Source organism: Phascolarctos cinereus, unplaced genomic scaffold, assembly GCF_003287225.1.
Source record: "Phascolarctos cinereus isolate Bilbo 61053 unplaced genomic scaffold, phaCin_HiC Scaffold_5;HRSCAF=322, whole genome shotgun sequence".
NCBI classification, from domain to species: domain Eukaryota; kingdom Metazoa; phylum Chordata; class Mammalia; order Diprotodontia; family Phascolarctidae; genus Phascolarctos; species Phascolarctos cinereus.
The window spans coordinates 324,443,383-324,470,303 of record NW_027555958.1 but is presented as its reverse complement, the minus strand read 5'-3'; the positions used below and the strand labels follow the sequence as shown (position 1 = coordinate 324,470,303).

Sequence of the window (26,921 nt, the reverse complement as noted above, 5' to 3'; positions counted from 1 at the left end):
ATGTAAGTTATATAGATGTATTCTCAATCAGCCCAGACATAAAACAAGAAAGGTAGTGTGAGGGTTAAGGTTAGACAAAATGACAAAATTATTTGCCTATAGTCATTGAGATAGAGCTGGGGGTTGAGGAAATCCCAGATGTTCTCCCATCAGGGCTAGAGTTAAGCTCCATCTTATCTCCCAGACATAGAGGCTCTAGATTCTATAAACCGGGAAAACTGATTGGAGCCAGACTGTCCTACTTGCAAAAGGAACTCAAGGTCCTGGATCCAAATGCTCCATGTTAGCCTGGGGACCAGCATAAGGACAGCAAATTGGGGACAGCTGAGGCCAACAGGGACAAACATCTTGGGAGTGGAGAGATGACAGTGTAGTGTAGGAAGTTTATTTACAGATGTGGGGAGAACATGACAGGGCATCAGCTTGGCCAGCAAGGCAGCAATCAGTGGAGACTGGAAACAGATTCCATGATTAGAGGATTCAAGAACTCTGTGGCTGGAGCAGTCTGGACTGAGAGGGATGTGAGGAGGGGGAGAAACTGTGCTGAGCTCAGTAGAGAAAGAGATACTAAAATCCAGCCCAAGATGAGCGAAAACCTATGGCCCATCTTACTCCAAAGTAGTAGGAAACAGAAGGAAATCACAAGTGGAGTTGGGGAGCAGGATGAATGCCACCAGAGAAGGCCAAAACACACGAAGAAGAGGCCTTAACCTGCATCCTTGGTTTCTGGCTGATCCCTTTACAGCTCTTGGATCAGTGGGCATTTTATAGCCCTCTTTTTAGCTGGCTTCCCCTCTAAAAGTAGCTCAGAGTTTCAACCCCTGTAGATTCTACCTCCACGGTTCCTCACGAAATTTAATTTGTTCAGATGATGTGGATCTCTCCAAAGCCAGAGACAAGAAGTCTTGAGAGTATTAGAAGGGTGGGGCCCAGCTGACTGGCCTCCTCACTCTGGGTCTTCCAACACTGTTGCCAGCTCTCTCTGTTTTTTGCTAAGAGCCTGGGTATGGAGAAAGAAAAAAACAAGACAAGAGTGATGGAAAAAATAAAATCTTTTCCCTCCATGGGCCTCTACTCTGGACTTGGATTTATACTAGACAGCAAAGGTAGGATCTTCTGCTTCATCTTCACTGAAGGCCCAATAGGAAAAAAAAATCATGGTAGATGTCTATGACCACTTATTGTAAACCACACTTAAATCACAAATCCCTTCTACAGCATTTCTGAAGCAGCCTATTCCCCTTTTGGACAGTGTTAGTACTTAGGAAGTTTTTCCTTAGACATGTTACCCTGTAACTTCTCCATATTGATTCTCTTTCTGCCCTAGCATGAACAAGCCTCTTCCACAGGACAGCCTTTTAAATATTTTAAAACAAGGATCATGTCCCCACTAAGTCTTCTCTTCTCTAAGAATCCCTGATTCCTTTCAGTGACATTCTGGAGACCTGGTGTGATCACCGCATCTTGGTCCCCTTTCTCAAGACATATGGCTTTGTTGTTGTGCAGTCGTGTCTGACTCTTTGTGACCCCATGGACCATAGCACACGAGGCCCTTCTATCCTCCACTATCTCTCCAAGTCTGTCCAAGTTCATGTTCATTGTCTCTGATATTATCCAACCATGTCATCATCTGCTGTCCCCTTTTTCTTCTGCCTTCAATCTTTCCCAACATCTGGACCTTTTCCAATCATTCCTGTCTTCTCATTATGTGGCCAAAGTATTTAAGCTTCAGCTTCAGTATTTGACCTTCCACTGAATAGTGTGAATTAATTTCTTTAAATATTGACTGATTTGACCTCCTTGCTGTCTCAAAAGCTGACTCTCAAAAGTCTTCTCCAGCACAATTCAAAAGCGCTGATTCTGCAGCACTCAGCTTTCCTTATAGCCCAACTCTCACAACCTTTCTAGCCTAAGACACTATTCTTTACTGGAAAAAGCACAGCTTTGACTATAAGCCAGCTTTGCTGGCAAGGTGATGGCTCTGATTTTTAGTATACTGCCCAGATTTGCCAGTTTTCCTTCTAAGGAGCAAGCATCTTTTAATTTCATGACCACAGTCTCAATCTGCAGTGATCTTGAGCCCAAAAATATAAAATCTGACACTGCTTCCATTTCCTCTTTCTCTATTTGCCAGGAAGTGATGGTACCAGTTGCCAAGATCCTAGTTTTTTCAAGCCAGCTTTTACACTCTCCTCTTTCAAGAGGCTAATTCTTCTTCACTTTCTGCTATCAGAGTGGTATCATCTGCATATCTGAGATTGTTGCTATTTCTCCCAACAACCTTAATTCCAGCTTTTGGTTCATCTAGCCTGGCATTTTGCATGATGTACTCTGCATATAAGGTAAATAAATAAGGTGATAATATACAGCCTTGTTATACTCCTTTTCCAATCTTAAATCAATTGTTACATGTCTGGGTTCTAACTATTTCTTTTTGACCTGTATACAGGTTCCTCAGGAGACAAGTAAGATGATCTGGTACTCTCATCTCTTTGAAGACTTGCCACGTTTTGTTGTGATCCACACTTTAGTGTAATCAATGAAGTAGAAGCACAGGTTTTTCTGGAGCTCCCTTGCTTTCTCCATAATCCAGAAAATGTTGGTGATTCAGCCTCTAATTGCTCTGCTCTTCCCCAGTAGTGTATCGGACACCTTCCAACCTGAGGGGCTCATTTTCTAATGTCATCTCTTTCATCATTTTCGTACTGTTTATGTACCTTTGTAACCCTGCATGGCATAGCTCATAGTTTCATTGAGCTATGCAAGCCCCTCCACTAGGACAACGCAATTATGGGGGAGGGGGAGGGGCCCAGAGAGGGAAACAACAGAGGAAGAAGACAAAGTGATGTCTGAGCAGGATGGTGTTTAGAAGGACTCTCACCCTCCTACCCCATCTTGGACTTTGGTAAACATTTTGGCTGCCATATCCCAACACTAACTCATTCCTGAACTCACAGTGCACAAAATCCCCATGTCTTCTCATATGATCTTTTTCCTAGTCACCTCTTCATCCTCAACTTGGGCAGCTGTTTTTTTTTTAAAATACTACTGTAGGATATTAATCTACAATATAGAGAAGCACGTGAATGTAATGGAATTTTTCTGAGCTGTAAAAAATTATGAATCCAAAAAATTTAGAAAAAAGAATGGGAAGGCCTATATGAACATATGCAAAATGAAGAAAGGAAAACCAGGAAAACAATACACACCATGACTAAGACCATTCAGATGAACAACACGAAACTGAACTCTGTAATTAAAATGAAAGAGCCTGGCCCCAGAGAAGAGTTTTTAAAAATGCAATACTGCATATAAATAAAAAAGGAACTGTTTTCTTTTTCTTTTTTTACTTTGTGACTCAAGGTGGGAGTTGGGGGGGATACATTTCGAAATTAATGTGATGCAAAAACAAAAATAAAAATGATTTCATAGAGTCACAGAACTGTTCAGAGTCAGAAGGGCCCTCAGAGGCTATTTAGTCCAAACCAGATCTGAGAAAGAATCCCTTCTATCACCTATCCAGCCTTTGCTTGAAGACCTCCAGTGAATGGGACCCCCTCACCTCCAAAGGCAGCTCATTCCACTTTTGGACAGCTCTATCTGATAGGACGTATTTTCTTACATCAAGCTTGGATCTGCCTCTTTGCAACTTCTACCCACTGCTCCTCATTCTGTCCTCTTGGATCAAGCAGAATAAATCCACAGAATCCCTCTGGCAGATGACGGCCCTTCCGATACTTGAAGACAACTATTAAGTCTCTAGGCTAAATATTCCTACTTTCTTCAGCTAATCTTCATATGACATAAGTCTGGCTGCCTTCCCCTGGACACTGCATTTTGCCAATGCTTCCCAGAATGTGATGTCCATGAACACAATACAGTGTTAGATTATAGTGGGACTCTCACCTTTCTAGTCTAAGACACTATGATTCTTTTTTTTTTCTTTTTTGTGAGGCACTCGGGGGTTAAGTGACTTGCTCAGGGTCACACAGCTAGTAAGTGTCAAGTGTTTGAGGCCGCATTTGAACTCAGGTCCTCCTGACTCCAAGGTCACAGCTCTATCCACTGCCCCCCCCAGCTGCTTCCCAACATGATTCTTAATAATTGCAGAAGTACTGCTGGTTTTTTTTAATGGGCAATAGAGACTCTATTCTTGGGTTCAGTGTGCCCCCAACCAGAACAGATTCTACCCACAGTCTAAGCAAATCGCCAAAACTTTTTAAAAACCATTTAATTTTGCCACACTAAGAAAATAGGAAAACATACATTAAAATCATATTCTTTTTGGGAGTCAATTTTTTTTAAGGCAATTGGGGTTAAGTGACTTGCCCAGGGTAACACAGCTAGGAAGTGTCAAATGTTTGGTCTGAGGCCAGATTTGAACTCAGGTCCTCCTGACTTCAGGACCGGTGCTCTATCTACTGCACCACCTAGCTGCTAGGGGGTCAATTCTAAATTAATTTTTTTCAATTAGCAAAAACCTGCCTTTTTTCCCTCTCAAACCCCTCCCCACTGAAAAAGCAAGAAAAACAAAACATCTCCCACCCTGTAGCATTATTCTTAGTTTTGTTGGGTATGTTATTCTTGGTTGTAAGCTTAAATCCTTTCCCTTCTGGAATATCATATTCTGAGTTCTTTGCTTCTTTAGGGTTGTAACTTCTTAATCTTGTGTGACCCTGACTGTGGCTTCTTGGTATCTGAATTCTTTCTTTTGGACTGCTAGCAGTACTTTTTCTTTGATCTGGGTTTCTTTCAGGAGGTGACCAGTGGATTCTTGAATTTCCATTTTGTCCTTTGTTCTAAGGTACCTGGGCAGTTTTCCTTTCAGATCTCTTGAAATATGATGCCTAAGACTTAAGAACCCTGATCAGTGCCATAACCAACCAGAAGACAGCCATGACTCCAGAGGACTGATGAAGCATGCTGACCACCCTGACAGGGAGGTGATAAAACACAGATTTTTAGATGTGGTCAACGAAGGAATCTGTTTTGCTTGAAAATGCATTTATTACAAGGAATTTTTATTTTCTTTTTCCTCTTTTCAATGGGAGGGAAAAAATGTTTGTTAATTGAAAAAGTTAAAGAAAAACTTTCCTTATACAACGTATAAGCAAAATGTGAGGAAATGTGACCCACCTGTCAACACTCTACTCTATGGTGGTTTCCAGAAATGTCTGTGTTTCGGTGTGTGTAGGGCAGAGTATTTTATTACTATTCTTAATTTTTTTTTTCCTTCTCAATCTGTTTTTAGGATCAGTTGTTTTTGCTAAAAGACACTTTATATTTTTTTCTATTTTTTCAGTCTCTTGACTCTGTTTTAATATTTGATGTCTCATGGAGTCATTAGCTTCTCTTTAGTCCATTCTAATTTTTCAGGAGTTAGTTGTTTGGGGAAGGTTTTATAACTTTTGTGCCAAGCTGTTAATTCCTTTTCTAATTCTTTCTTCCATAGCTCTCATTTCTTTTCCAATTTTTCCTTTAGTGTTCTCATTTCATATACGAAAATAGTTTAGAACAAATTATGGTATATGAATGCAATGGAATACTATTGTGCTATAAGAAACGATGAGGGGGCAGCTAGGTGGCGCATTGGATACAGCACCAGCCCTAAAGTCAGGAGGACCTGAGTTCAAATCTGGCCTCAGACCAAACACTTGACACTTACTAGTGTGTGACCTTGGGCAAGTTACTTAACCTCAACTGCCAAAAAAAAAAGGAAAGAAAAAAAAGAAAAAAGAAATGATGAGCAGTCGGACTTTAAAAAAACCTGGAAAGACTTATACGAATTGATGCTGAGTGAAGTGGGCAGAACCAAGAGATCATTATACACAGTAACAGCCACATTGTGCAACGACTAACTTTGATAGACTTATCTCTTGTTAGCAACACAAGGATCTAAGACAACTCCAAAAGACTCATGATGGAAAATGCTATCCACATCCAGAGAAAGAATCATGGAGTCTGAATGCAGACTGAAACAGACTATTTGCTCTCTTTTTTCTTTGTTGTTGTTTTGTTTCTTCTTTCTCATGGTTCCTCCCATTGGTTCTAATTCTTCTTTACAAAATGACTAATGTAAAAATATGTTTAATACGAATGTATATGTAGAGCCTATATCAGATCACATGCCATCTTAGGGAGGGGGAGAAAATTTAAAATTTAAAAGCTTATGGAAGTGAATGTTAAAAATTAAAAATAAACAAATTTTTTTAAAAAAAGAAAAAATATTTTAACTCTTAAAAAAAAACCCAAAAAACTTTTTTCATTTCTCCCAAGATTTCTAGCTGAATTTATGCCCAAGGTTTGTTTTTCTTTGAGGCTTTGACTATAGATGTTTTAGAGTCATTCTTTAATTCTGGGTTTGTGTCTTATGTATGCCATCACCAAAACAGCTTTTCATGATGGGATTTGTTTTTGTTTCCTCATTTTTCCAGCTACTTCCTTACTTAAGACTTTATGTTAGGTCCAGGTTCTGTACTTCTGAAGAGAATGTCTGGGCTGCTTCTACTGTTGCTTTCTAGGAATACCAAGTGTTGTGTGATTTCAGGATCTCAAGGACAGCTTTGGCTATGGACTGGTGAGCTTTCAGGGCTTCCAAAGTGGTCTAAATGAGAGCAACATCTGATCACTGCCTCCCTGATTTGCACTCTGCAAGTTTCTTACCTAGGGTTTGGGACTGTGGGCTCACCCTGTATGGAGTTTCAGTAGACTTCTGCTGGACTCAGCCACTATGAACCAGTTGGAAAACTGCTGGTTCAGAGTGACTAAACTGCAGACCCACTTTGGTCTGGGATTCCTGCCCTGATTACTCTGCTGCAGGCCTCAGACTGGAAGAAGGCTAGAAGTGAGACCCTGCTCTGTTCCTGGGGTCAGAGACACACAGTAGCTGCTGGCTTCTGATCACACTCCTCTCTTGGAACACATCCTGGGGCTCACAACTGCTTCTTACCCTATAATGTCACCTCTAGGTGCAGGTCCCCTCCTCAACCCACCCTAAATCTGTGACTTGGACAGGGTAGTGACAGAACTGCCCAACAGCACCAGTTCTTTCTTGCACCATGCACAACTTTAAGCCTCTCTGTGCTGGATCTGCAACCTGCTCTTTCCCTCCTGCACAGCCGCTCCCTGTGCTAGTGTGCTCTACCCAGTGTGCTCCTAGCCAGACCCCATCCCCAACGTCCACAGACCTCTCCGTCTCTTTATGCTGACCTGGTCTGGAAAAGTGACTTTCTGTGATTTTTTCATGGATTTCCTGATCACAAGTCAATCTGGTAGACTTTCTAGATCTGTTTGTAAGGGTTTTAAGTTTGTTGGGGTTTTTTTGGAGGGTGGGGTGCTTGTGGTACGTCTTCCTGCTTCTCTGCTCTCTTGGCTCCTATTTTCAATAAGATCATTCTTTTTTTTGGCTAGGCAAGGGAGTTATGTAACTTGCCCATTGCCCAGGGTCACACAGCTAGCAAGTGTTAATGTGTCTGAGGCAGGATTTGAGGCAGGATTCACGTCCTCCTGAATCCAGGGCCAGTGCTCTATCCACTGCACCACCCAGCTGCCCCCAATAAGATCATTCTTAACACCTTATAAACCAATGGAAAACAATTCCCCTCAACAGAAGGGTGAGGAAAATGAAGAAGTAAATCTCTGCCCATCCCCCTAAGGGAGGGGGTAGGCGGGTGGGTGGGAAGTGTAATTTATGCTCCGAAGACACAAGAGGGAAAGCCGCTAAAATAGTCTTACTGGCTGCTACAAGTCTCCTGACCTCTGTCTCCCAAGGGATTAGAAAGAAGAATGACTTAAGTTGCTGCTGGTATAGCACTGTGAGCAGCTGCTTGTCTCTTCAGCTGTCACTGTCAAGCACTACCAGCTCCACCTCCTCCTTTATCTTCAATTGCCAATCAAAGGCTTTCTTTCTCCCATCTGGATAATCACCCCTGTGCTGCTTCTCTCTGCTGCTTCAGGTAACAACCTTTTAACTCCAGATCTCTCAGACTAAATGCCAAGGGGATGTTGTTAACACTTTTAAAAGGGTCTTTAAAAGATGAGGGCTATTCATCACCTTCTTTGATCTAATCTTTTCACTTATCTCAAGGCTCTACCAAAGTGATATTCAAAATTGTTCCTTGCAGAATCTTACCATCTTAAAATTGGAAGAGACCTCAGTGGCCCCGAGTCCAAACCATTCCTGAAAAAGAATCCTTCTACAACATACCTGACCTGGGAGCTCCCTATGTATTGAGCACTCCAGCCCACCCCACTCTGGGACACTTTTAGGTGTCAGGGAGTTCTTTTTAACCTCAAGCATAAATGCACTCTTTATTCCTGGTTCTGTCCTCTAGAGCTGGCAAAACAAGTGCAGTCTCTCTTTCAGATGACAAACCTTCAGATCCTTGAAGAAAACTACCATATTTCCCTGTGCCCTCAAATCTTCTCTTCTCCAGCCCCATTCCCTTCTCATACCCAATTCCTTCAACTAATCCTCATCCAGTGAGCACTAGAGACAGCCCAGACACAACAGTTACCATGAGCTTCCAATCAGCTACTGCCATCAATGGAGTTGCTGGGCACTACTGCCTGGTCTTATCCCCAGTGGCCGACAAGCTCCTACCATCTCTCCTGATTTCAGCTGAATTCCTGCCTGCCCAAGATTTGATCCCCACTTCCCTACTTCATGTTCACTCAAACCTATCCATGTCAACCCCACCCTTCCCAGGTCCCAGTCCAGGTGTGCTCTCCCCTTCCACTGCACCATTTGGAATTGGACATCATTAACAAACCTCCTTTCATTTTACACCTCTTCCTCTTGTGTTCCTATCTTCTAGAACTCACAAAGCCCAGTCTCATACCACATAATACTGCAATCTAGGATACTCTGGTATGAGTTGCATCCTCTCTCATACCCTGCCCCCAACATACTGGTTCTCAAAGGACTGGACTATTTCTTGCTCTCTACTGTCACTTCCAGACTCTCCCTCCGCCACCATAACTCAGCAGCTTCTCCTCCTTCGAGGTTCACTCTATCCAGATCCTGGAGGTAGTCATTTCCTGGTCCCTAGGCCATTTTCCCTACTTTCTCATGAAGTTTATTACATAGCGCCCAGTCTTTCCCTCTACTCAACTCCTGTTCTTATATTTAGAGTTTTCAATATACATGTTGGTGTTACTTCAAACTACTTAGCCTCTTACTTTCTCACTGTCCCATGATCTACTCTTCCATTCTACATTTATCACATACAGGGATAGCCATACCTTTAATCTTACTTTCACCCACAAATGATTATTCCATTTCCATGACCAAGAATTCTAAAATTCCCTTATGCAATGATACCATTACAGCATTCTGTTTCTCCATATGCTTCAGTCCTGTTAGCACCATCCTTGATCTTAACTATGACCTCCAGCTGCTCCATCTCTGAGGGTCCTCCCAGGCCATCACTCCTGTTTCAGCTTCCTTTTTTTCCTTTCATAATCTTTATTTAACCAGTACACTACATTACACTACCTTCTATTCCTGAATCCCTTGTTCCCTTATCCTATTGCTCCTGTCACCTTACAAATCCCCACCCTAGATTATTCTCATCTGCCTCATCCATGCACACTCACATATGGTTAAACGAACTAGAGAAAGTCACACAGCCATGCAGGCTGGGCCCACTACAATTTATGTTATCCAATCACATCGCAGCAAGGCAAGCCTTTTACTCCTACCTAATTGATTTCCTTTAAAAAAAAAAAGGCTGCTCAAAATTTATTCATTTCTGTTTAATACAAAGTAAACAAAGTTACTGAGACTGCTAGAAAGCACAAAGGTGACAAATAGTTTAAAAAGTGTGGGTTCTTGCCTTCATTTGTTTTTTTTTTTGCTTTTATTTTCCTACTTTAAAAAAACAAATATACATCAGAACTTCTTCTAAACTTAAGCAGTCTTCCTAATCAAACAGATTAATCAAAGGTGGGAAAAAGAAGGAGGAAATGGCCTCAGAGCAGAGCTTACATCAGAAGCATGGAGGTTGTTATTGTAGAGAAAGTACACGACTGGTTTTACTGGGCTTACAGACACGCCACTTCCTCAGGCATAGGTGCCATAAGCAACCTGGGAATTTCCTAAGCATTCTGGGAATTCCATCACAGTTCTCATGAATGGACGACTTGACTTCCCAAAGAAGTATGGATCTAATTTTGGGAGACCAGGACGGTAAGGGTCACTTCTCTGGAGTATGCAGCACTCCTACAGGAGGTGTTACTGGAAGTGACACCCAAACACCTCCAACAGTGGGCATGGGCTGCTTTACGTGACCATCAGGATTGCTTTGCTTCTAATGATGATACAAACCTAGGTGCCACCTTCTCCACATCTCAAAATCCCTTCACATTCTCCATTCTTTTTTCCTTTACTCTAGTGTCTGATGAAGAGGTGTTCCTTCTCCTTGCCAAGATTACTCCCATTACATGTACCTATGATCCCATTCCCTCCCATTTCTTTTTATATATTTCACCCTAAATCATTCCCCTCTCCCTCTCTAATCTTCACTCTCTCCCTCTTGCCTGGACATTCTTCCCTACTGCCTATGAATGTGTCTAGGTTTTTCCCTAACATAAAAAACCTTCACTTGACCTTACCATCCCTTTGAGTTATTATCCTATATCTCTCCTCATATTCATAGCCAAACTCCTAAAAAAGTTGCCTGTGTTTCTTGCTGCCCTTCCTCTTCTCTCACTTATTTTTCAACTCTCTGCCATACAGCTTCTAAGCTCACTCAACAGAAATTGCTGTCTCCAAAGTTACTAATCAAAGACTTAAGAATTCTGACCAGTGTAATGACCAATCATGATTCCACCTTATCCTCCGCACTTTCTCTCTTCTTTGAGTCTCCATGACACAATTCTCTTTTGACTCTTCTCTTCCATCCAACTGCAGTCCCTCAGTCTCCTTTGTTGGAGCATCATTCATATCCTACTCTCTAAATGTGGATGTACCCCAAGGTTCTGTCCTGGGCTGTCTTTTCTTCTCCATTTTCCCTTTTTTGGTGAACTAATCAATTCCCATTGGTTTGACTATCATCTCTTGTAGATGACTCCCAAATCTCTCTCTCTCTATATATATCTAGCTCTCGTCTCTCTTCTAAGCTCTACTCCAAGTATCACCAACTGCCTATGACATCCTGACCTAAATGTCTAATAGGTAGCTCAAATTCAACATGTCCAAAACAATTCATTATCCTTTTCTGCAAGCCCACCCCTCTACCAAAATTCCATGTTTCTGTTGAATGAAGCACTATCCTTCTGGTCACTTAAGCTCAAAACCTCAGTCATTCTCCTTCACTCCACAGATCCTATCATTTCCTCATTCTTGTTTCTACTTCTGCATCCATTCCCTTCTCTCTACCCACAAAGTCATCATCATAGTTCAGGTCTTCACTACCTCTCACCCGGACTATTCTAACAGTCTCCACTTGGTTTCTTTCATCTCTCCCACTTCCCCTCTTCAATCCACTCTCTACATTACTGCCAAAGTGATTTTTCTGAAGCACAAATCTAACCATGTAATTCTCTTGCCCAGTAAACTCTAGTGGCTCTTTACTGCCTTTAGCACCAAAGACAAATTCCTGTTTTGTATGTGAAGTCCTTTGCGATCTGCCTCCATCCTGCCTTTCTAGCCTCATTACTCACTACTCCACTTCCAATACTCTATGGGGCAAACTAGATTTCTGCTGTTCCTCACGTATAACCAATCCATCTCTTATTTCCCAGCCTCTGCCCAGGCTATCTCCCATGCTTGGAATACACTCCCTTCTTAACTCTGCCACTGAGAATCCCTGGTTTCCTTCAAAGCTCAGCTCAAGGACCACTTTCTCTAGGAAGGCTTTCCTGAGCCCATCCCCAGCTGCAGAGGTCTCCTTCTCAGTTACCTTGGCTATATTCTGTATATACTTATAGATGTACATATAGTCCCCCTCTCCTCTTCCTCCACCCCTGAAGCAACAGAATGGAAGCTCCCTGAGGACAGGGATCATTTCATTTTTGTCCTTGTGTCCCCAGGGTCTAAAACAGTGCCCGGCACACCTCATGTATTTGATAAAGGCTTACTGACTGATTGACATGGCATGATCCTTCGTCATTCTGGCTGCCCTTCCCTGAATGCTCTCTAGTTTGTCAAGGTTCTTCCTGAAAGGCAGGGTCTGGAGCCTGATACAAGGCTGCAAATGTGACCTGACCCACACACACAACACTGAGACCGTGTCTGCCTCCCAAGGCAGCTTTCTGGGCTGACACATCACACTCTAGACTCATGTCCAACCCGAAGTCCATTTATTTTCCCAGACTGTTTTCAGACAACTTGCTGTTCACCCTTGTATTTGTGGAGTTGGTTTTTTTAAATATCTCTCCTTCACTCCTCTCCATGAAGGGTCTCCAGCCCTGAATCTTATCTGTGTTGGGGTGGATGATATTCTTTTATTTCTTCTCCCACCTCAGAAATAGGCAGCAGACCCCATCCCTACTACAGAAGCCCCTCATTCTTTTTTTCTGGGGCTAGGGATGCACACCTGCACTATGTGCTGGTTTTTAACTCTCATGATGCCTCCTATGTCAATGTTCTTGAAATTCTGATAAGCTTCATCAAAATGCCAAATGACTAATGGGGAAAGGGAAGAGAGAGGCATTAGTTGTGAGTCCTATGCTGGCATTCTTGCCAAATATAATTAGCCATAATACAATTGCTCTCCTTGTTTCCTATAATGAAATTTCTGCTTTGGTGGCGAAGTAGATAAATAGTGCTGGAAAACCTGAGTTTAAAATTTGGCCTCAGATACTTACTAGCTGTGAGACCCTAGGCAAATCATTTAACTCTCTCAGCCTCAGTTTCCTCAACTGTAAAATGGAGATAATAACAACACCTACATTATATGGTTATTTTGAGGATCAGATGAGATAACATATGTAAAGCACTGTATCAGTAAGAGTTGTTACTATCACCATCAGCCTCAGAATGTCATCAATTTGGAAACTCCTCTGGCCACTACCAGCAGAATGGAGGAGGAAGGAGGACACCTGCCTGCCAAGCTTGCTTCCGGGCCTGGATCTGCTGCTGTAGCTCTAGCACCTGTTTCCGCCCTTCCAGGACCATTTCAGCCAGTTTGACATTCTCCCTCTCCTGCTCCTGGACCAGTCGCTTCAGGGACGATTGCTGCTGTAAGAAGTAGGGTATCAGCGTACTGCGCACATCATCTTCAGGAATCCCACTGGGGCGCCTAGTCAGGAAGTTCAGACATGGCAACATAAACAAAGGGGGTAAAGAGATCTGGAGTGGAAAGGAGGTGGAGAGAGGGGAAGGTACCGCCTTTTCCTAAGGACTAATTGCTTCCTGTGCTCAAGCCAAACTTAACTAGGGTTTTGAGGTTTCTTCTATTGCCTTCTACCATCTGTCATTTTCAATAACACCCCAAAAGACTACTCTACCTGGGTAGACCTGCCTAGTGGCCCCTAGCTTGAACCATTCTAACCAGGAATTCTTTCTGCCGCCTCTATTAAGCCTGCCATCATGTTCTTCCCAACTCTAATGTCCCTCCTCTTATTTACGACTGATGTGATTTTTCCATTCTTCCTCTCCAAACTTCACCACACTGCCCCCTTCCTACCCATGTTCCCTCTGCTCCCCCCCATTGGTATTTGGAGCTGTGGCTAGCTGTATCATATACCCTTGTCTATCAGTCCTGAGGCATATCCCGTCTCTCTCATCAAACTTGGAGCTTCTGAGAGCTACATGTTTCCTCTTCCTTCTAGATCTCCCCTGTGGCCTGAATATTGACCTAGAAAACCATATATTAACACTATCTATGTTTTATTGTTTTTTATTTTGCCAAACATTTTCCAAGTCTCTATTTCAGTCTATTTTTGAATTTTGTAAAAACTTTCATTAGCTGCTGTTCAGTGATTATATTTGTAATCCTAGCCGTAAGATCATCTGAAAAGCAAGGTTTTGATGTATATACAGCAGTTCTGATGTGACCCCAGAAGTCTAATGGAGATAGATAAGGTGAATGGGAGGGGTGCAGCTAGGCGGCACAGTGGATAGAGCACTGGCCTAGATTCAAGAGGACCTGAGTTCAAATCCGGCCTCAGACACATAACACTAGCTGTGTGACCCTGGGCAAGTCACTTAACTCCCACTGCTCAATCAAAAAAAAAACAACCCCAAAACAAAACAAACAAACAAACACAAAATAGATCAGGTGAATGCAGTGGCTGGTCTGAAATGTGTCATCCAGGAAACTGAATTAAAATAAAAAAAACTTATTAAACAATATTCACAAAACTAAGTCAACGTAAAAGAAATTTAAACAAGCTTCCAAGAGATTTTTTTGTAAGTTTATAGCTTTTATACTTCTGAAGTTAATAAAGTTTAAAACTTCATTAAGACTTTGGGGATATACCCTAAATGACGAAAATACCTAAATGTTAAATTAACTATTACTTCACTACTCTTATTCTTTGGTCTCTGCTCTTTCTACGTCAGTAGGTTTCTCACAGAGCAGGGACCATGGCAGCATAACTATCTGTCAAGCACCCATATAAAAGCTTTATAATGATTATTAATTATAATGATGGTTAAGTCCACTTTATCGCCCTTTCCTTTGAGTTGCAGCTATTTGGAAGAGAATCCAAACATTTCCTAAAAATGAACACACAAGGGGGTCTTCAGTTCCCTTCCTCTTCCATGCCATCAATTTTTTTCTTTTTTTTTGGTGAGGCACTCAGGGTTAAGTGACTTGCCCAGGGTCACACAGCTAGTGAGCATCATGTGTCTGAGACGCGTCCTCCTGACTTCAGGGCCAGTGCTCTATCCACCGTGCCATCTAGCTGCCCCATAATCAATTCTTACCATGCTGGCTCCTTTCGGTCCTCAGCCTCCTCCACAATCTTATCAAGGGAATTCAAAACAGCTTCTAGGTTTCCTTCTTCCTTAATTGTGGAAACTTCTTCCTGAGAGTAAAGGAGAAAAGAGGCAAAACCATATAGAAAAGGGGCAGAACAGTATGGAAGAAACAGACAGAAATCTCCACTGGCGCCATACTGCCTGTCAGACCAAGTCTACAAATTACTGGCCTTTAAGGACCTCTATCTGACTAATCTTATCACCTCTTATTTAGCAACACATTCTCTTCACTATTGCCAGGATAGCTTTTTCCAACATTCTAGGAAGGACACTGATAAATTTCAGCACCTCCAGAAGAGAGTGATCATGATGTTAAAAGGACAACAGATCACACCACACGAGGATCATTTGAAAGAACTAGGAACTAGCTTGGAGAAGAGAAGACTTAGTGTGGACAAGACAGCTGTCTTCAAGAATAGAAGGTCTCTGATGTAGAAGAAAGATGATACTGTTTTGCTTGTTCCCAAAAGGCAGGACTAGGAACAACAGGTAGAAAATACAGAAAAACAGACAGCATGGAAAAACCACAGTAAGAAGTGGAACTGTCTGCCCATCAGATGAGGAATGGCTGAACAAGTTGTGGTATATGAATGTAATGGAATAGTATTGTGCTATAAGAAATGATGAGCAAATGGACTTCAGAAAAAGCTGGAAAGACTTGTATGAACTGATGCTGAATGAAGTGAGCAGAACCGGAACATTCATTGTACACAGAAACAGCAACATTGTGTGATGACTGACTTTGATAGATTTAGCCCTTCTCAGCAATGCAAGGATCTAAGCCATGTCCAAAGGTCTCATGATGGAAAATGCTATCCACATCCAGAGAAAGAACTATGGAGTCTGAATGCAGATTGAAGCATACTATTTGCTCTTTTTTCTCTGTTTTGTTTTGTTTCCTCTTTCTTGTGGTTCCACCTATTGTTTCTAATTCTTCTTTATAACATGACTCATGTGAAAATATGTTTAATAGGAATGTATATGTAGAACCTATATCAGACTGCACACCATCTTGGGGAGGGAAGTAGGAGAAAATTTAAAACTCAAAAGCCTATGGAAGTGATTGTTGAAAACTAAAAATAAACAAATTAATAAAAAAAAAAAAAGAAGTAGAACTCAAAGGCAGACAAGCTGTCCCTGGAGGTAGTAAGCTTTCCACTCTTATTAGAAGTCTTTGTGCAGAGGCTGAATGAAGAGCTCTTGGGGATGCCCGAAGGTGACTGCTATTGAAGTACAAGTTGGACTGGATGACCTTTAAGGGACCTTGCAATTCGTCCTCCATTTAACATGCCCTCCTTTTCCCTCTCTATCTATTCAAATCCTTTTTGTTGTTGTTCAGTTATTTCAGTCATGTCCGACTATTTGTGACCCCATTTGGGGTTTTCTTGGTAAAGAAACTGGAGTACAGTTTTCTTGGTAAAGACCATTACAGATGAGGAAACTGAGGCAAACAGGGTTAAGTGACTTGCCCAGGGTCACACAGCTAGTAAGTGTCTGAGGCTGCATCTGAATTCAGGTCCTTCTGACTCCAGATCTGGCGCTCTATCCACTGTGCCACCTAGCTGCCCCAACTCTATCCTACTCTTTAAAATTCCAACACAAAGCTTTCACTGACTCTAGTTTATGTGGATTTTGTCTAAGATTTTTAAATATAGTCCACACCACACATTTCGTTATTTAAACATTTTTTCCTGTCTTAATTATTCTCTATTTAATTGAAGCATAAGATACTTTAGAAAATATATCATGTTATTTGCTTTTGTACTCCCCATAATACTTAACAGTTAATCCAGGGCTGGAAACATAGTAAGGGCTCCATAAATACCCATTCAACTGAATTAAAATGTCATAAGGTATTAATGCTTCCAAGCTCCTAGCAATTAGATGTTTGGAGTTTTTTCCATACCCACAGACAGGAGAGTTATGTTCTGGCACATTTGTGATCCCTCCAGTTCACCATCTCCTGAAGACAGAGACCACCATCTTTCATTTCTTCTGTACCTGTCCACTGTACCAACCACCAGAAGCAAGGAAGGGCTAGGTATACCACAGTCATTCAGTTACCAATGGTATCATCTCACCAGCTGAGAAGGTGACTGGCAATAGCTACAGAGGAACTGTTCGTAAGATAGTAAGACTTAGAGCTGGAAGAGCCATTGAAGGTCATCCAGTCTAAGTGTCTCATTTTACGGATGAGTAGGTTAAAGCTCAAAGAGGTAAAAGGACTTTCCCAAAGTCACAGAGGTTAATGTGACTCAGTGTCCTTTCTCCTACACCACACGGACTCAGATGTACCTAACTTCCTCATCCAACTAACATACATAGTTATCTACTATATGCAAAGCACTAGGCCTAGTGACCAATAAGATACAGTTCCTAACCTCAAGGGACTTAAAATTTAGTGGCAAAATCAGAAAACCAAGGGAATTAGCTGTGTTTCTTATCTACTTACCCGGATGGATGTCTGCAACTGAGTTATAAACTGGTCATAAATTAGTCGTGTCATTTCAGGCTGAAGTTTGTAGAAGCGCTTGTAACACTTGGCAAATCGCTCATAACTGGACAAAGGGATGAGAAAATAGAGTTAAATCACCATTACAAGGCACTTGCTCAACTGCTGCTTTGACTACCTCCCCGGCAAAGATGAACAGCTCTCCACCATGAGTCATCTCCAGGCTGAGGATTCTGGGCAGATGATTCAGGATCTCACTTTTCCTGCTCCCTGCTTTATGCTTACTTTGCTGGGAAAGACAGCAAAGTTTAAAGCTAGCCATGCTGCAGCTCTGGGCAAATGCTAGCATGGGGACTGAGGTCGAAGGAAATTATTTCTCTGTACATTTCAATTATCTGTGGCTTTCTTTCTTTTTTTTTTGTTGTTGTAATTTTAGGCAATGGGGTTAAGTGACTTGCCCAGGGTCACACAGCTAGTAAGTATCTGTGGCTTTCTTATCACTCCCCAAAATGAAGTATATTTCTAGCTCTCTTTTCCCTCAGACACAAGGAGTTAATTAAATTAAATCAGCTATCTTTGCTGCTTTCTCTCCCACTTTGTGTTCTCTTTTCCTATTCCACTGACTACTACAAGATAGTACATTTTCATACCACCCACTTCGATGACTCCAAGGAGCATTAAAATTTAGTCGGGAAAAGCACCTTGGGGCTGGGAGTGGGGCAAGGGGCCCACATGCAACTCTGGAACACAAGTGGCACACAGTACTGCCCCCAAAAGAGCCCATGCTGCCAGAGGGAACAGGGGCAACCCTTTGTACTATAACCCTCTTCTAATAAGTGTCTGAATGTCAAACTCCTCATAAACAAACCAATGTTTACGAGATTCACCAAAAGCCAAAACATTCCCTACTCTATAATGGGATGTTTGAGACAGGGTGCGTGGGTCCAATCTAGATAAAAGGCATAATAGCACAACACTGGGGGGACAACACTGCTATGTATTTCTCACTCTGTTCCCTCTCTACTGTTTCAAATGATCTCTAATCCCCTATCTCAAATCCACAGGGAGATTTAAGAAGTGAGAATAACAAGATCATTTCTCCTCGAAATCCACTGGAATGAGTGTGTTATAAGTAGGAATTATAACACCTACTTTAAGTCCTGACACTCCTACTACCTTGCTGTGTGATCTTGAGCAAGTCACTGTCGGGACAAGATGATCTCTAAGATTCTATCTAAGAATTATCTAAGATTAGATTTATACTGCTTCCCCTGAGGGGCTTGCTCATGGCTTAAACTAAAAAAAGAACAATATACAGGATACGGTCACAAAACTCCCACTTTCTGGCTGGAGAAGTAGTATCCTATTGACCCAACCGAAGGCCCAAACAACCAATACAACCAAATTGCTGTGTGCATCTGGTTCCACTAGAAATGAGGTCTGTGGCGGCAGAGGACTGGAAAGGAGAAAATGAGGATACCTCATCCTGGCTAATTGTGGGCTGAAGTCTGGTTTAGCTTTTGGAAATGGGTCAATTTCTGTTCCTCCTAGTCCCTTCTCAGGACTAGCAAGCAGAGAGCTTGAGATTCAAATTGTGTTTTCTTCTCAGGTTGCTGAAGGAGAGGAGTGTGTGTGTATATGTATGTGTGATATAAATGTGTATTTGTAAACAGACGTGTATCTATAATATGTGTATACATACATGTATGGATGAGCACACACACATGCATGTATAGAAAATGTGACCAGAGAATGGCAAACAGTATAAACACTCTTCCTACCAGCCCTCAGGGTTAAGACTATCTGTACTGCTGGGGAGGAATGAACTTCAATCAGGGAGGCACACAAATTTGGAAAACAAGTGTGAATTGAAGAGCAAGCAGTTCCTTGAACGGGAAAAAATTTGAAGTTCCATTTTGGATTCTTTGAACAGGCAGGGAGAGGGAAATAATACATTTTGGGAAATTTCCTGAGGCTCCTTCTTTCCCTCAAGAATATTCTATCTAGTGGAGTGTAAATTCCTTACTGTAAGAACTATGTCTTAAACCGCTCTGTTATATCCAGTGTCTAGCACAGCACTAGGCATGTAAATAGATTGCAGGGGGGCCCATGATTGACATAAGGGTCAAAGGTGAGTTACTAAATGAATCTGAATGGCCACAGCCTCAGGGCTGTGAAAAGAGGCTTGTGATTAAATGATGGGAAGAGTTCACTCTGTCACTCTTCTGCCCAGTCATCCCTTTGCATCAGGAGGACACCAGGTACCTCAAGTGCTAGAAGCCTAAAGGTGAGGCTTTAGGCTTTCCCTAATGGTGAACCCAAGTGCATCTCTGCCACACAGCATGGCCTAGGCTCTGCCTCCCGTTCCCTACCTCTACAGGGAGCCTGGAATCTTACTGATTCAGTGATAGGAATAAACCAGACTAAGCACTCTGTAAACCTAACAGCACAAAGAAAAGCTTGACCTAGGCCTTAAAAAAAAAGTTGCTTTTTTAAACCACATTTATTGAGTTTAAGCAACTAAGGCAAAAAAACAACTTTTAAGCTAAAGGTTTTTTTTTAATTTAATGCATCTAATTCACTATTAAACTAAGGGGTTTTTTTAGAAGCCTTAAGAAACTCAAAATGTTTTGTTTTTAAAATCAATGTCAGTTATTTTAGGCCCATTACTTAAGCTTTTCTTTGTACTTCAGCAGTCCTTATGTGCCAATATGCAGACAGACTGGTTTTGATCTAAATACATGTATTTCCATAAATGTGCTGATGATATAGGGGCTAAAGTATTCAGTTTGCCAGGTGGTGCTAACACCAAGGAACTTGGCTTCTCCCTCCTGTTTTCCTTTTCTACCAAGCAAGCCCAGCAGGGGGCAGCGAGGGGCTGAGAGAAAAGTGAAACTTGAATCCATTTTGCTCCTCATGAACAGCTCTGGTAAAAAAAGGCTACAGAAAAAGGGTGAAAGAGCATTTCATTTGGGGGTCGGGAGAGTCAGGCTGCAGTGCTGGCTCTGTAAATACCTATCTGTGTGACTGTGGGCAAATTAAGTCACTGCAGCATTCCAATCTCAACTGGATCTAAATAAGATGCCCCACTAGAGAGAATAAAAAGGGAATGAGCAATTATCAAGTGTCCACTGTGTGCCACGTTACAAATATTATCTCATTTGATCAACAGCCCTGGGAAGTAGCTGTTATTTTTAGCCCCATTTTACAGATGAGGGAACTGAGACAAAGGTTCAATGACTTGCCTAGTGTCACACAGCCAGGAAGTATTTGAGGCAGGATTTGTTGAACTTGGGTCTTCCTGACTCCAGGTCCAAAGCTCTGTCCACTGTAACACCTGGCTACCTCCAACACACCTGGAAAAGTGATCAACCTTTGCTAGAAGACTTCTAGTGAGAGGAAATATACTACCCCCTTGGCTGTGCCATTCTGCTTTTTGATAGCTCCCATTAACCAGGAGGTCTTCCCCTAGATCAATCCTCAGTTTGTCTCTCTGACAGCACCTACTTCACGGGGTTGTTCTATCAAAGAGATAATATATGCAACATGCTTTGTAAATGCTATATAATTGTTGACTATAAGTATTATTATTTCACTTAACCCACTTCTGGTTGTACCCTCTAGGGTCAAACAGAATAAGCCTAATTTCTCTTTCACATGACAGGCTTTCATTTATTTATTTATTTTGAGTTGGATTAATTAAATTAATTTACTGATTAATTAATTAATTAAACACTTCCATATGCTTTTGAGTTTAAAATTTTTCTCCCCCTTCCTCCCCACCACCGTCCCCAACACGGTGCACATTCCTATTAAACATATTTTCACATTAGTGAAGTTGTAAGTAAAAATTAAAACCAACAGGAGTAACCATCAGAAAGAGGAAACAAAACTCAACAGAATAGAAAAAAAAAACGATAGCGATTCAACTTCCATAGTTCTTTCTTTGGATGTGGATAGCATTTTCCATCACGAGGCTTCTGGAGATGTCTCAGATCCTCGTAATGCTGAGAAGGGTTAAGTTTATCAATATTAGTCATCGCACAACATGGCTGTTATGGTGTACAACGTTCTCTTGCTTCTGCTCACTTCACTCAGCATCAGACCATACAAGTCTTTCCAGGTTTTTCTGAAGTCAGCCTGTTCATCATTTCTTACAACACAATAGTATTCCATTACATTCATATACCACAACTTGCTCAGCCATTCCCCAATTGATGGGCATCCTCTCAGTTTCCAATTCTTTGCCACCACAAAAGAACTGCTATGAATATTTTTGTACATGTGGGTCCTTTTCCCATTTTTATGATCTCTTTGGGATATAGCCCTAGAAGTGCTATTGCTGGATCAAAGGGTATGCACATTTTTATAGCCCTTTGGGCACAGTTCCAAATTGTTCTCCAAAATGATTGGATCATTTCACAACTCCACCAACAATGCATTAGCGTTCTAATTTTCCCACATCCTCTCCAATATTTATCATTTTCATGTTTTGTCTTGTTGGCCAATCTGATAGGTGTGATGTGGTACCTCAGAGTTGTTTTGATTTGCATTTCTCTAATCAATAATGATTCAGAGCATTTTTTCATATGACTATAGATGATTTTAATTTCATCTGTTCATATCCTTTGACCATTTATCAATTGGGGAATGGCTTGTATTCTTATAAACGTCTTAATTCTCTATATATTTTAGAAATGAGGCCCTTATGAGGGAGACTGTAAAAATTCTTTCCCAATTTTCTACCTTCCTTCTAATCTTAGTTGCACTGGCTTTGTTTGTGCAAAAACTTTTCAATTTAATGTTATCAAAATTATCCATTTTGCTTTTCATAATGTTCTCTATCTCCTGTTTGGTCATGAATTCTTCTGTTCTCCATAGATCTGACAGGTAAACTATTCCTTGTTCTCCCAGTTTACTTAGAGTATCAGCCTTTATATCTAAGTCATGAACCCACTTTGACTTTATTTTGGTATATAGTGTGAGATTTGGGTCTATGCCTAGTTTCTGCCATACTCTTCTCCAGTTTTCCCAGCAGTTTTTTTTCAAAGAGTGGGTTCTATAGTCATTGACTACTGTGTCTTGCATATTTAACCTATTCCACTGATCCACTGCTCTATTTCTTAGCCTGTACCAAGCAGTTTTGATGATTGCTGCTTTATAATACAATTTAAGATCTGGAATTGCTAGGCCACCTTCCCTTGCATTTCTTTTCACTAGTTCCTTTGATATTCTGGACTTTTTGTTCTTCCAAATGAACCTTGTTATTATTTTTTCTAACTCTAGGAAATAATTTTTTGGTAGTTTGATTGCTATGGCACTGAATAAGTAAATTATGTTAGGTATGATTGTCACATGACAGGTATTTAAATAGTTATTGAATTCTGTGCAAAGCACTAAGGATACAAAAACAAAAATCAAATAGTCCCTGTCCTCGAGGAAGTGACATTCTAAAGAGGGGGTACAATGTGCACATAACTAACTATAATATAAGGTGATTTCAGGAACGAGAGGTCACAGACAACTAGAAAAATCGAGGAAGGCTTTGAATAGGAGATGGTACCCGAGCTAAGCCCTGAAGGAAACAAGGTATTCTAAAAGATGGAAGGGTCTGAGGCCACAGGGAGGCCCAAAATAAAGCCCGAGGTGGGAGATGAAATATTATGTGTAAGTAATAGAGAGTAGGCCAGTTTGGCTAGAACAAAGACTTGATGAAGGGGAAATTATGTGAAAGAATAAGTGAGTTGTAGAGGGCTTTAAGTGACATGCTGAGAAGTCTGATTTCATTATAGAGGTGACAGGAAGCCTCTGAGTAAGGGTATTCAATGATGAGACCTATTTTTAAGGAAAGCTAATCTAGTGGCTCTCTGGAGGATGGACTGGAGGGGGAGACAATGGAAAAAGGCAATCAATTAGAAGAATATTACAATAGTGTTAGCAAGGGATTGTGAGAGACAGAACTAAGGTAAGGTCAGTGTGAGAAGAGAGAAGGGGACAGATGGAAGAACAACGGGACTTAGGAACTAACTGAACCTGGGGCGTGAAGGAGAGTCAGTGTTAAGGATGACTGAGTTGGCAAAGGCGACTGGCCAGTAGGTTGGTTCAGCTTAGGGTGATTTCAACAGAAACAGGGAAGAGATTAGGAGAAAAGATTGGTTTTGGAGAAAATATATAACGAGTGCTTTTTGGAAATGTTGAGTTTGAGATACTTATGTGATCTTCTAATGGAAGTATCCAGCTGGGGAGAGATGAAGGCTGGATATGTAAATTTGAGACTTACTTGCATAGAGACGATAGTCAAATCTATGGGGGCTAATGAGGTCAGAGTGTAAGAGGACCCAGGACAAAGCCTTAGGGGATACCCATGCTTAACAGGCATGGATGATGACCCAGCAAAGGAGATGAAGAAAGAGTAGTCAGTCAGATCAGAAGGAAATGAAGATAGTGTCACAAAAAGCCAAGGGAGGGAAGAATATCCAGGTTGACAATGCTGAAAACTAAAGAGATGTAGAAAAGAATGAGCATTCAGAAAAGATGACTGGATTTAGCACTTTCCATATCTTTTATATCACTGAAAAAGGCAATCTCAGTAGTCTCAGTTTGAAAAAAGTAGTTTTATTTTCCAGCTGCAGTTAGAAGCCAGAAAGCAGGAAGGGTTAGTGTCTAGAACTGGTTAGGAGATAGTATCACCATTCTCTGCCCCAGTTAGAAAACACACGTGGAGTACATTCAGTTCTACATTTTAGGAAGGACAAAGATATGCTAGATAATGTCCAAAGAAGAGCAACCAGGAAGGTGAAAGACCTCAAATTCATGCCAAAAGGTTTGATTAAATCACTGGAGATGTTTAGTCTAAAGAAGAGTCTCTTGTCAAATGGAGGGGATTAGATTTGTTTTCTGTTTGACCCCGAGGGGAGGAACTAGAAACAAGACAAGGATGTTACAAAGAGACAAATCTAACCTTGGTGAAAGGAAATATTTCCTAACAGAGCTATCCATAAGTGAAGGGGGTTGCCTCAGCTTTGAGGAAGTCAGTTCTGTCTCACTGGAATCTTTCAAGGCTGAATGGTCATGTCAAGAGATGTTGTAGGAAAGATTCTTGTTCAGGTATGGGTTAGAATAGATGCCTCCCTTTTAAGAGGTCCCTTTTAAGAGTCTACGATTCTATGCTGAAGAGTGAGAAAATGGCCACAATGAGCATCGACAATCCCTTCTAGGAGTCTGGCTGTTAAGAGAATCAGAATGATAGCTTGAGGGGATGAAAGAGTGAAATGGAGGGGTTTGGGGTTGGGTTTTTTTTTTAAAGACTTTTAGATGTGGGGATGTTTTTGGGTGGCAGAAGTGTGAGAAGATAAGGAAAGTTTTTCCTTTATACTTTCTTACCTGGTGACTTCATCAGATCCATGGCTTCAAATATCTCTATATAAATGACTCCCATATCTATATATACAACTTTCATTTCTGTCCAGAGTCTTGCATCATGAATTGCTCAGCAAACTGTTCGAACTAAACTCCTTATCTCCACCCCTGACCTAAGCTGTCACATAACCATCAAGACCCCAATGACATCCTTAAGTCCTTACCCCACATATCCTTTCAGTTGCCAAAGCTTGTTGTTACTACCTTCACAACATATTTTGCATCCTTCTCCTCCTCTCTACTTATGTCAGCCACTCTAGTTCAGGCCTTCAAGGCCTCTCTCCTGGGCGTTTTCTCTCCTAATTGGTCTCCAGGCCTCTCCAATCTATCTTTCACACAGCTACCAAAGTGATTCTCCTAAAGCATAGCTCTCTTTATATCACCCCTCCTCAACCCACTTCTGAGACTTCCTATTAACTAAAGTCAAACAGATGCCTCTGGCATTTAAAGCTCTTCATACTCTCATCTCCAACTTAACTTCCCTGTCTTACTAGGCATTACTCTCTTCCATGCTATCCATGGTCCAGTCATACTGACCTACTTGCTTTTCCTCACTTTCCCCACTCAACACTATGCCTTCGAAATGGCCATCTACAATGCCTGGAATGCTCTCTCCCCACCTCTGCCTCTCAGGATCTATTTTCCTTCAAGATTTAGCTCAAATGCTGCCTTCTGTAGAAGAGGCCTTTCCCGCTAAGTTTGCCTTAGAGCTATGACCCTGGGGGAGTCCCTTAACCCTGTTTGCCTCGGTTTCCTCATCTGTAAAATGAGATGGAGAAGGAATGTCAAACCACTCCAATAACTCTGCCAAGAAAACCCCAAATGGGGTCACCATGAGTCGGAAACTACTGAACAACAAAAATATTGCATTGCCTACATGTGTGTTATCTCAATCTCCTTAAGGGTAGGACCTAATTTTTCCTTTTCTTTGCATCCTTAGGTCTTAGCACAGTGCCCAGCAGAGAGTCATTTAATAAACGCTTGAGTGATGAGCAAAAGAAAGTGAATAATAAGAGCAGGTATGCTGCCAGAGAAAAGAAGAAAATGGGATAAAAAGCCCAAGGAGACTGCAAACTTCGTAATGGACAGGGCTGCTGCTTCATTTTCGCCTCTGTATCCCCAGCACTTAACAATATTCTGCACACAGCAGGCACTCGATGTATGCTGAATTGAACTGATTCAGGGTAAATTAGACTGTTGAAGGCTCAGAATCATCTTTGTATACCCGCTGCCTTGCACGATTTTGGGGTCTGACCCTGTGACTCTGAGTGTGGAAAGCTCTGAGTGCAAAAACTACCCAAAGCTCACCGTTAAGCCCTCGGCCTTTCGTCATCTAGGGCGGGGGTGTCGCACCGCAGGTACCGAGTCCCAGGTTAACCCGGAACTTCTGAGCCAGGAGCAGACGCGCCCTCTGCCGCAAGGGGCGGGTACTTAACCAGTTGGTGTGGGGTTCGGCCCCCATTCCATAACAGGTTCCCCTAGCGCGGTTACACCCTTGTAACGTCTGAGGGTGTCTGCGATTGAACGAATCTTATACAATTTGAACCCACTGCCCCCCTACAGGTAACGAAGACTTGAGCCCCGCCACGAGGCAACCACAGGAGAGGGGGGAGCCCCCCCCCCCCGCGCCGGCTAAGATCTCGCGAGATTTGCATTTTACCTCCTCCCGCGAGCCAGAACACTCACGAGACTTCGGGGCGCACCCCCTTCTTACCTCCCGGCAGACACTAGCTTCTGAAGGAAAGTGTCCACCACGGTGTCCAGAAGCTTCACTTTCGGGATGTGAGCGGTTGACGACCCCTCCGCCAGGGATGACTCCTCGCCTCCCACCACCTCGGCACTGCTGCTGCCGACGTTACTCCCGCTAGCGTTCGCCATGTTAAAGTCGAACCGCCAAAATACAACGGCACCACCTGTCCCGCCCACCAAGAAATCCAATTGGTTGATCCCATCACCTCCTCCCCACGATTGGAGGCGATGGAATGCCCATCAGCGGCACCGTGAGATCCGAAGCGATCAGTGCGCAGCTGCAGGAAAGCTTGTGGCGCGAGCCGCGGGGGCGGAAAGAGCCTGCAAACTTTTAATTCCGTCTCGGTTGCTCCTGCCACGGCCCTGGAAAAC

The 26,921-nt window shown here is 42.1% G+C and overlaps 1 protein-coding gene across 3 annotated transcripts; it reads right to left on the bottom strand.

Annotated features, from left to right (window-relative positions):
• Nucleotides 1-3: 3 nt before the first annotated feature.
• PMF1 (polyamine modulated factor 1) lies at nucleotides 4-26,857 on the bottom strand. 3 transcript variants are annotated; one of them, XM_020991542.2, is made up of 6 exons: nucleotides 26,515-26,857; nucleotides 20,627-20,737; nucleotides 17,382-17,487; nucleotides 14,876-14,976; nucleotides 13,049-13,244; nucleotides 4-1,000 (listed from the first exon to the last, which is right to left on the bottom strand). In XM_020991542.2, the coding sequence occupies exons 1-6, from the start codon at nucleotides 26,676-26,678 to the stop codon at nucleotides 947-949; spliced, it is 732 nt and encodes a 243-aa protein (XP_020847201.1). In that variant the 5' UTR covers nucleotides 26,679-26,857; the 3' UTR covers nucleotides 4-946. The 3 variants fall into 3 exon arrangements, with proteins under 3 accessions (XP_020847201.1, XP_078012299.1, XP_078012298.1); XM_078156173.1 differs by lacking the exon at nucleotides 13,049-13,244; XM_078156172.1 differs by lacking the exon at nucleotides 20,627-20,737.
• Nucleotides 26,858-26,921: the final 64 nt, after the last annotated feature.